Here is a 9,940-nt window from a genome sequence, read left to right as displayed (position 1 = left end):
CTGATAACTGACCTGCTGCATGTGTCTGCGCTGCCTGATTATCTATGTAACCTTGTTTCTCTGAGTTAACATGGTTTGCTGAGTGAATGTAAATACACTGTGTTTTTAAAAGTGCTACACCAATGACTAATACAGCTTGCCTTGCCTTATATACACCACTTCCTTTTAGCACCTTTTGTTACTTAATTATAGGCTTTAAGTTCAAACAGAAGAAAATACAAATTCTCAGTGTTTATTTGGCTGGTGAGTAAAGCAGCACTTGGATATTTCACCAGCATTGGTGGCTAGTGCTGATTTTGGGTTCTGCTTACAGACAGTACATATAAAAGAGAACAAATCTTATAGGTGATCATTTAGACGACATGCATCATTTTGAATCTACACAATCTCTCTCTGTCTGTCACTGCATATTTTAGCATCTAGCTTGTGTTAAACTGAGGCAACAATGACACCAATGACAAGTGCTTACATTAATTATGTACGTATTGATCCCAATCAAGTAAGATGTAACTTGGACACACAATGGCAGGTCATTTATCACAAAGTTTCTTGGGGTTCTTTTGGCTCAGTTTGGCACAGGCTGCAAACAAATTGTTTCAAACATCTGAAAGAAAAGCAAGATAAACACCTGGAAAATATTGTGTTGAGGAACTAGAACAAATTGAGTTGCTAAGACTGCCTTACTACTTCTCTTTTTTCATTTTAGGTTTGGAAATGTGCGTTTAGAATAAGCAACTGACAGAACATTTGATACATTACTTTGATGATCAGTAGTCTCCTTAGGAAATACATGTTTTGAAGGAAATTACAAAAAAGTGAATTACACACTGCAGATTTTGGTCTGTTAGGTGATTTGGTGTCTGTCATTTCTTCTTTGTTATGGTGGTAGTTATTGATTTCCTGTGTGTGTGTGATCATGAAGAGAATTACATTTTTTAAATGTTTTTAGTGCCTTAACTTCTCTCCTTGTGATTATCATCATATTAAATTCATTCTGAAAAAAAACCCTCTGTTGTCTTTTGCCTTCTTCCAACACAGCAGGGCTGCTGCAAGTGGAGGGTTTAGTTTTTTGGTTAAAGACATACTGGTTTGAAGATGATCTCTTGTTCACAACACTGTCATGCTGTTAGGACTCATTAAACCTATCAAAAAGACATCTGTACATGGTCATAGCTGTCAGTATTATACAGATGAGGATATTATTAGCCCACCTATGAATTTTTTTTTAAGTATTTCCTAAGTGTTATTAAATAGAGCAAGGAATTTTTTTTAATACAGCTTTTCCAAACATTCTAGTTTTATTTTAGATGCTTACATTATTTTACTTTGCACACAGAAACAAAATTGTTTCACAAAAACCAAAAACTACCAGGATCAAAATTATTAGCCCCCCTGATGCTAACCCTCAGTTGTGTATCCTTTTTGCTGGATAACAGCCTGTAGTTGTTTGTTGTAGTTTTGAACAAGTCTCAGTCACGTCTCGTGAAGAATCCCAGCCTATTCTTCTTTGGTGAATCTCTCAAGCTCCTGAAGATTTGATGGTCTTCTGGCATGGACCCTAGTCTTCAGTTCACCCTACAGATTTTCAATGGGATTCAAGTCAGGGCTTTGTGCGGGCAGGTCAATAATGTTTACTTTGGTCTTCTGGAGGTAGTTCTTCACCAGGAGTGACGTATGTTTTAGGTTGTTGTCGTGTTGGAAGACCAAGCGATGACCCAGACCCAGTTTTGCTGCTGACTGCTTGAGGTTTTCATTCAAAATCTTCACATATCTTCTTTCTTCATGATTCCTTCCACCTTGACAAGATTCCCAGTTCCAGACGCACTGAAGCATCTCCACACCATAATATTCCCTCCACCGTGTTTCACTGTCGGGACGGTGTTCTTTGGGTTATACTCCTCTCCCTTCTTTCTCCAAACATAAGCAACATCTCTATGGCCATGGAGCTCTAGTTTCGTCTCATCTGACCAAAGGACACACTTGCATAATGCATAATCTTTCTCCAGGTTGTCCTTAGTATACTTCAGTCTGGCTTGAAGATGTTCTTGGTCTGCAACCTCACAGTCCATTCCTGTGCAGGGCTCTAGTGATTGTCTTCTTTGAGACTACAATTCCTGACTCGGCTAAGTCTTTCACTAGTGTCTTGGCAGTTGTTCTGGGGTCTTTAGATACGTCTCTCAGTAGTTTTCTTTCCAGAGTCTTTGAAATCTTTTGCTTCCTGCCTCTGCCAGTCTTGTTCTGTACTGTGTGGCTCTCTTTGAATTTCTTGATGATACTTCTCACTCCAGTTCTTGACACTTGGAAACGCTGTGATAACTTTGTATATCCTTCTCCTGCTTTGTAAGCAACAATTCTTTTTCTCAAGTCTGAACTGATTTCTTTTGTTTTCGGCATGATGCTTTCTCAAGTGACAGCTCAAACCCTCACTGAAGTTTTTATACTGTGTGTAAATTGGAAGATAACCCTCAGTTTTAACTTGATTTTACAAACTTTGAGCATTACAAAGTTAAAGCACATCATTGCACAACAGTGGTTTGTGCAATGGCTCAATAAAAAGGTCAGTTCTATCATCCTCTCTTGTGTTTCTGTCTGCAGGTATGTTATCAAGGGAATGTCTGACTAGTGAAAGGACTCTCAGTACTTCTGTGTGCATGTAAGATTTAACTTCATATAAATACGGCAGGTCTGCACCCTACCTTCTGTTTCCGTTTGAAGGCCAAGTGTCTACACCGCAGGCCTCTGAGATAAAGTTGGGCCTCCAGAAGGCTGAAGTGTGATGCTGGCAAGAAGAAGGTGCTGACAAAGAGCAAAGGTCAGTTGTTGAATTTTGTCCAAGTTACCGATATGAGAAGGCTAACGAGAGGACGACATAGAAAGAATTAATTCAGACTTAAAGGACCTGACAGCTGTTCCTTAAATGATGCACATGAACCATCTTTGTATTTTGACACGATGCTGAATGTGTGATGCCCACAGTTCACACCTCATACTAGCCATTCTTATCTGTTAACAAAAAGCAGAACAGGACATTAAACAAACGCTCAGAAAAAAAATGTGCTGCTTGGCACGATCTCATAAAACAGGACGTAGCTTCCTTATAAGGTCATCGTCTTACAGGGTTGGTGTGCTTTAATTTGACATGATCTGATATGATGTATTTTGAGTTTCAGCTAAAATGTGTTGCAACTCAGAAGAGGATCAGACACATTTCGAGAAAGATTTTTGAGAGACCGAAGGTGAGAGCAAGATTTCTGGCTGATTCTTTAGGCACGGCCTTTGTTGGATGTGTTCAAGCTTTTCTCATTAGTTGTTAGAACCAATTAGGGGGAATTAGCTTGCAATTTTCACATGAGAGAAATATGACTTTACTCAACTTTTATCATCATTGTGGCTTACATTTAATTTTGCTAAATAAAATCTTTTCTTTTCTTCAGGAGAAGTAAACAGGGAAAAATAGCACAGTTTTTTTATTATTAGTGACCCATGTCCTCAGTGGTCAGTTGGTGGTGGTTTAATCTAAGGCTGAACAATTTACTGAATGTTTTGCAAAAATGGAATATTGCAGAATGCACAATGTTTGTTAAAGTCAAAATGTGTCTCAGAATACCTCAAAATTTATGTTTTCTTGATGAGAGGGGAAAAAATAGCTTATTAATTCTCCTAAATGTATGTATGTTGTTTTATTTATAAAGTAGTCCTATGTTGTTTTCCTAAGGAGAGAAAATAAAAGCAAAGAGACAGACTGTTAACTCAGCCTAAATTAATTTATGTCTCATTTATAAATATTTTACATACCTGTGTTTACAATAAACGTGCATCAAGATAATATAAGGTGATGTGGAAATGGCTGATTGCAAACTGGATCGCAATGATTTGTCATTTTTAAAATGTTGACCACTAGAAAAAAAGTTTGAGCAACACTGCTCTGAATAATCTAGATATGAAGAAAGTAATGCTGAACGGACAGATGTCTGGCATGTATAGTTTGTAATTTACCCGAGGAACTTTCACCATACTGCACCCTGTATCTATTTCAGCAAAGTTTATAGAAACTGTAAATTGAAAACTTTGAAATAGAAACTTTACTTGAAGGCTGTATAGTTGTTCATGTGGCAACCTTTACACAGATGTCTATTTTTTTTTTTTTAATCTGTGGTTTCAGTGGTGAATGATCTTTGTACATACTTTTTCAAAAATAGAAAAGGAATTGAAACCAACATTTGTTATAGTTCGTGCTGCAGAGCTGGCTCTCTTGGAAATAGTTAGTAACCTTCTGAGCGATGGAGGAGATCTATGTCAACGTTGATTACGACAAGCCTGTCGGCCCGAGGCCTTCAACGAATCAGAATCAGACAGGTAAGAACGTTCATCCAGTCAGAGAGGATGCTTGTTATCATCTGTCATTAATAAGAGTGTTTATTTCACCCTTTTCTCTCTGTGCTCAGGTCCCAGCAGCTCAGAGAAGAGGTTTCATGGAGCTGTTGTTGTCTCTCTGGGAGTGTTGAGTGTTTTCCTGCTGGCTGGACTCATCGGCCTCGGTGTCATTTGTGAGTCTGGTTTTCATGAGTTAACGTCAGTTTGAACTTGAGCATTATTCTGCTCTGAAAGGTGCACGTGTTTTACAGAAATGTCTACTTGCCTTCCTGGCTTTTCTGGGATGTCAGAACAGTTTCACATCACACATCACACCTTTGTGTTGAGATATTCAAGCAGTATTAGCGTCTTTAATAGCCTTACAGAAAAATGAGAAAATATTTTGGTTTTTGACTAAAACATAAACTTACAAACATCAGTATCAGTATGAATGCATGAGGTATTTTCTGTTTAGATAAATGCATCTTGATTGATTTCAGATCATGATGTCACGCGTCATTCGGCTGCAGAACTGTCCACTATCAAAGACAACCTCCAGGCCAGTTATGACAAGCTGTCCTCCATTTCTGAAGAGAGAGACCTGCTGAATGCCAGCCTCGCTGAAAAGACTAAAGAGCTGGACAGGCTTCAGAGTTTGTCCAAACAGAGTGAGTGCCTTCCTGTGTGAGCTGTGCACAGCTGTCTCTTAACACAAAGATCGACACCAACCACACGAATGACACTTAATCAGTGGTGGACAAAGTACTCAACCCCAGTACTTGAGTCAAAGTATAGATACTCCTGGTCAAATATTACTCAACTACAAGTGAAAGTTGCTCAGTCAAAAATTTTACTTGAGTTAAAGTACTAGAGTACTTGGTTCTAAAAATACTTAACTATTCAAAAGTACATGTTTTTAAAAATACTTAAGTATTCAAAAGTACAAATTACAAAGTACATTTTCTAATATCAATACACGCTGTATTGTTTTCATGATGCATTTACAGACGTTGTAACTCTCTGAAACCATCTAATGATGCACTGACCTGCTTGTAGAACCACTCTGCTACACAAAGTCTATAGAAACACCTATAAAAACTTTAACATAGAAATACAATCAAAACCAAAAAGGACAGTTATTGTCATTTTCTGATGTAACTGTATTAAAATCACTGCATAACATTTGATTGAAGCCGACTGTAAGGAGTTCAACAAGTCTGTTAAATAACAGATTTCTTTCTGGCTTCAGAGGCAGTATATACATGAATTATGTGGTATTTTTCACCCCAATAAAAACGATCCAACTTTAAAAGCTGCCTGGAATAATTAATAATTATAATAACATCTTGAGATTTAATTTAGTCTTTCTCCTGCCGTCAACATTACTGCTTTTTGTTTGAATGAAAGAGGGAGAGCTTGCTTGTTCTTGTTACAGAGAGCGCCTGGATGATGTATTTCCACTTTTACATCAATCCCATTTGAGAGGAGCTACTGTGATTGGTTTTCTTTTGTGAGGAACACAGCATGTGACCAACTGCATTTTAGAAAAGAAAAAAAACAGCAACAGCTGACTTCAAAGCTCAGTCAAAAAGTAACAACAACCTTCCTACAAATGTAGTGGAGTCAAAAGTACAATATTTGTCTTTGAAATGTAGTGGAGTGAAAGTCAGAAGTTTCCAAAAAAACAAATACTCAAGTAAAGTACAGATACTCAAAAAATGTACTTAAGTACAGTACTCAAGTAAATGTACTTCACTACTGTCCACCACTGCACTTAATATATCCACCTCTCAGTTCTGCAAACTACATTCACAGTTTTCTGATGTTATGTCTTAAACGTGGACACTGCCTCCGTGTGAACCTGATACTCAGTTCTACATCTGAAACACTTCTTTATGACGTGGAAGCTGATTTCTGCCGCTGTGATGAAAAAAGTAGTCGTTTTTTCAAGAGTCTCTCATTATAGGGACTTACAGGATCTTTTTTTTGGGCTTCCATATTATGGTGATCTTTTTAATAATAATGCCACTTCTTCATATGGCGATTTTCAAGCCACGCTATTTTCACTCTCCATATTCTTTTTTTAAATATCACCTTTCTTTGTTGTTCTGATGTGCGTCACGTTAGTTAGAAATGTTGCTGTCAGTAATCAATCGTTTGATCTGATAAGCAACTGACAGAAATATATGAGGAGTTATAGGAAGAAGGGGAGAGGTGAACAAAATGAATCAGTTTTAAAAATACAGTTCTGGTTTTGATGATAGTTATGTTGTTATACTCTGGGTTAGGGCTCTTTGATTTATTATCCATCATATCTTTGAATACAAGCTTCATCACTGTCCGATCTTTAATGTGTCTTGTTTGATGCATTTCACAGAGAAAACCTGTCCTGCAGGATGGGGGATGATCGGATGTAGCTGTTATTTTGTCTCCACTGAGTCTGCTTCTTGGGAAAAAGGCAGACAATACTGCAGAGAAAGAGGAGCAGATCTGGTGATCATAGACACTTTAGAAGAACAGGTAGCGTGGAGTTTTGTTTTCTTACCTTCCTAAAAGCTTTCTGTACATATACTGTGGGCTTCTGCCCAGCTTTTCACCATGAGAAGTATAATAAGACCTTCTAACAAGCACAAATGAAGAAATTATTGAAACATGAACAGAACACAAGGAAAAAGGACATTATTTGATGGATCAAGTCAACTCATAGGGCTCTATCTTCCACCTGGCACAAAGCAGCACACAGCACAGTGCAGCTGTCATTGCTATTTTCTGACCTCCGCTGTCATTTTCTCACCCAGCGCCCACAGTGTGTTTGCTGCAAATGTACTTGCGTCCATCTGAGCACCCATGGATTTGTTGGTCTTAAAATGAGCTCTGGTGTGATTTCCTTCAGATCTAAATCTAAGTTTGAAGTTTGTTTTCAAAGTTAAAGACTATTGCAGTACATGGACTAGAAATGTTGAATTGTCTCAAACATTTTTTACAGTGTACTTTTATTCTTACATTTTCCAACTGTAAAAAAAAATGTAGCCTATACATCAAAAAATATTTTGTCAACTAACATGTGCATCATAGCCTTTTCCTCTAAATTTTGATGGTGATCAGTCTTTTTGATTCTCCATGAGCTAAAAATTTATGCCAAATCAAAAATCTTAAAAGAAAAGAGAGAATTTAATTGTTGTAGTTCTTTTTTGGCCAAAAATGGCTCTTTTGATCATAAAGGTTGCAGACAGCTATTCTAAGTGGTTTGATTTATTTAACACCCAAAACACACCTATGATTAATTAAGAGATCAAATACAGCCTCTTTGCACTTTACATTGTGCCCAGATTATGCACTGTTTAAATAGCAAAGTGGACTGTTTGGGGTTTTTCACTGTTCACTTCCTGTTTTATTTTGTAGTCCTGGTTTTCCCTCACATTTCTTGATTTTACTTCCTGTCTTTGTCCTTTTCCCGCCCTTTTCGATTGCCATTTGTTTCACCTGTCTGATTAGTTCCACTTGTGTCTGATTAGTTGCTTGGACTTTTACCTTATTTTATATTTTGCCAGCTTTAGTTTTGTGTTTTGGACTACCCCATCATCCATGTAATCCTCTGCCTCAGTTACTTTTTGTTTGTTACTAAATTGCTTTGAATGCTGCCTGCTTAGTTTCAGTCTGCTTTTTTGGGTCCATCCTTTGTTTTTCCTGTTTACTTGACACTCATAACACTGTCACAGATCGTAGAATCATAGATAGTAAAGATGCCTGAAAATTCTACTTATGTACATGAACAAAGTATTTCTACTTTGTTGCTTCCCAACTCTGATCAAAATACGTTACTGTACATTTAAGAAATACAGATGAGAGCAGGATCTGAAATAACATTTACAGTGTATCAGCTGTAAAAATAGAAAATAGAAATAATAATAATAATAAAATAGAAATAAATGCTTTCTTTCCTTTACCTTGAACAGGAATTTGTCACTAAAATCATCAAGCAAACAGCTTGGATTGGTTTGAACGACAGAGAAAATGAGGGCACCTGGAAATGGACTGATGGAACTCCACTGACTCAGGCGTAAGGCCTACATCTCATTTCAGTATAAACACATTTTCTACTATTTCTCTATGTTTGTAGATTTAATTTTCTATGACTGCAGGTTGTCAGACTGAGACCAAACTTAATTTCAATATTTCGTCCAAGCATAGCTGCTTCACATGGAGATATGAACTCATTGGTGGAGCCAAAAATATTTTTCTTTTCTCTCCACAAATTAATTCATCCGAAAAACTTAAAGCTGCATTAATTTGTTTGCTGGACACTTAGGGGAAGTGGAATGCTGTGAAAAATTCACTTGCTTATGAATCTCTTAGGTACTGGTGGAGAGGGAAGCCTGATAATGGTGGTGGAGATCCACAGTGGGGTGAAGAGGACTGTGTGCAAATCCTGACTGGTGAACAAACTAAAGAAAACTGGAATGATCGCAGGTGTGATGACACCATGAACTGGATCTGTGAAAAAGTGGCTTAACAATAATAATACATTTATACATAATTTTACAGCAATTTTTGACTGGGAAAATTAATGCAGGAAAGTAGGTTTTTTTTTAAGTATGTAGGTGTACAGCCTCTGCTGATGACTACCATATGCAATGAAACAAAGCTATTTTAACACTGTCAAAATTGTTGTAACTAATGTTATACTGAATATATACTATCATTAGAGGAGGCAGGCTACAGATGGTAAAGTTCCCATTGTAATGCCACCACAACTGCCAGATGCAACCAGTGTAACAGTATAGTGTAACCAAGCATCCTGGGTTCACATAACTGTATAAACTTGATAAGGAAACAATAAATGTGACAATAAGTCCAAACATCTCACATGTTGTTTTTGATTTAAAACATTTTATTTATTTAAAGCATTTTATTTATTTAGAATATTACAAGCAGCCAGGAAGCTTTATAACATGTATTAGAAATCTACATTTTTGGACAAACTCACAAAAGCTGAAATTTTAAATAGCCTGCATGTCCTAGTGGAAGATGTGGCTATTCATAAGGTTAAAAGGAAACTCTGCACTTTTCACGTCGGTGTCCAATCATTGCTAATAGTAAATATAGTCCATTTAATCAATAAATTCATTAGTACATGCCATATTTTTCTTCTGCTGCAAAATCTATTGACCAAGAAATCACTGCCAGGGTAGCAGGTTGCCTAAGCCTGGAAAGTAAGGCAAAAGGGTCAAAGTGATTTCTCCTACCTGAAAAATATGCATTTATCAACGACCCGCACCCAACCTGACCTGCAAATCAAACTAACTTCAGACATTATAGTACAATTGACTGGGTCACGCTGTGCGCAGCACGATCCTTCAGTTCAGAACAGAGAGCTGTCAGCAGTTTCACTGCTGTGTGCACTGCTGCAGCCAACGTGTGTGTGTGTGTGTGTGTGTGTGTGTGAGAGAGAGAGAGAGAGAGAGAGAGAGAGAGAGAGAGAGAGAGAGCGAGAGAGGAAGGTGAAAGGAGGACTTGTGGTATTTTCTCCAAAGTCAGCCTGAACCTGGAACCAGGTTGACCCACAACCCGACAGTGCATCACTTTT

General features: G+C 37.5%; 1 protein-coding gene across 1 annotated transcript; it reads left to right on the top strand.

Moving 5' to 3' along the window:
• The first annotated feature begins 4,237 nt into the window (after positions 1-4,237).
• On the top strand, positions 4,238-8,894 carry LOC146322848 (C-type lectin domain family 4 member E-like). Its single transcript, XM_084724958.1, has 6 exons — positions 4,238-4,356; positions 4,446-4,547; positions 4,854-5,021; positions 6,731-6,873; positions 8,310-8,413; positions 8,710-8,894. Exons 1-6 carry the CDS (start codon positions 4,281-4,283, stop codon positions 8,864-8,866), a joined length of 750 nt encoding a protein of 249 aa, XP_084581084.1. The 5' UTR covers positions 4,238-4,280; the 3' UTR covers positions 8,867-8,894.
• The last annotated feature ends 1,046 nt before the right edge of the window (positions 8,895-9,940 follow it).

The sequence above is a fragment of the Lutjanus erythropterus genome, chromosome 8 (genome assembly GCF_056507025.1).
Source record: "Lutjanus erythropterus isolate fLutEry1 chromosome 8, fLutEry1.hap2, whole genome shotgun sequence".
NCBI lineage: Eukaryota > Metazoa > Chordata > Actinopteri > Lutjaniformes > Lutjanidae > Lutjanus > Lutjanus erythropterus.
This window is presented reverse-complemented; position numbering and strand designations above follow the sequence as displayed.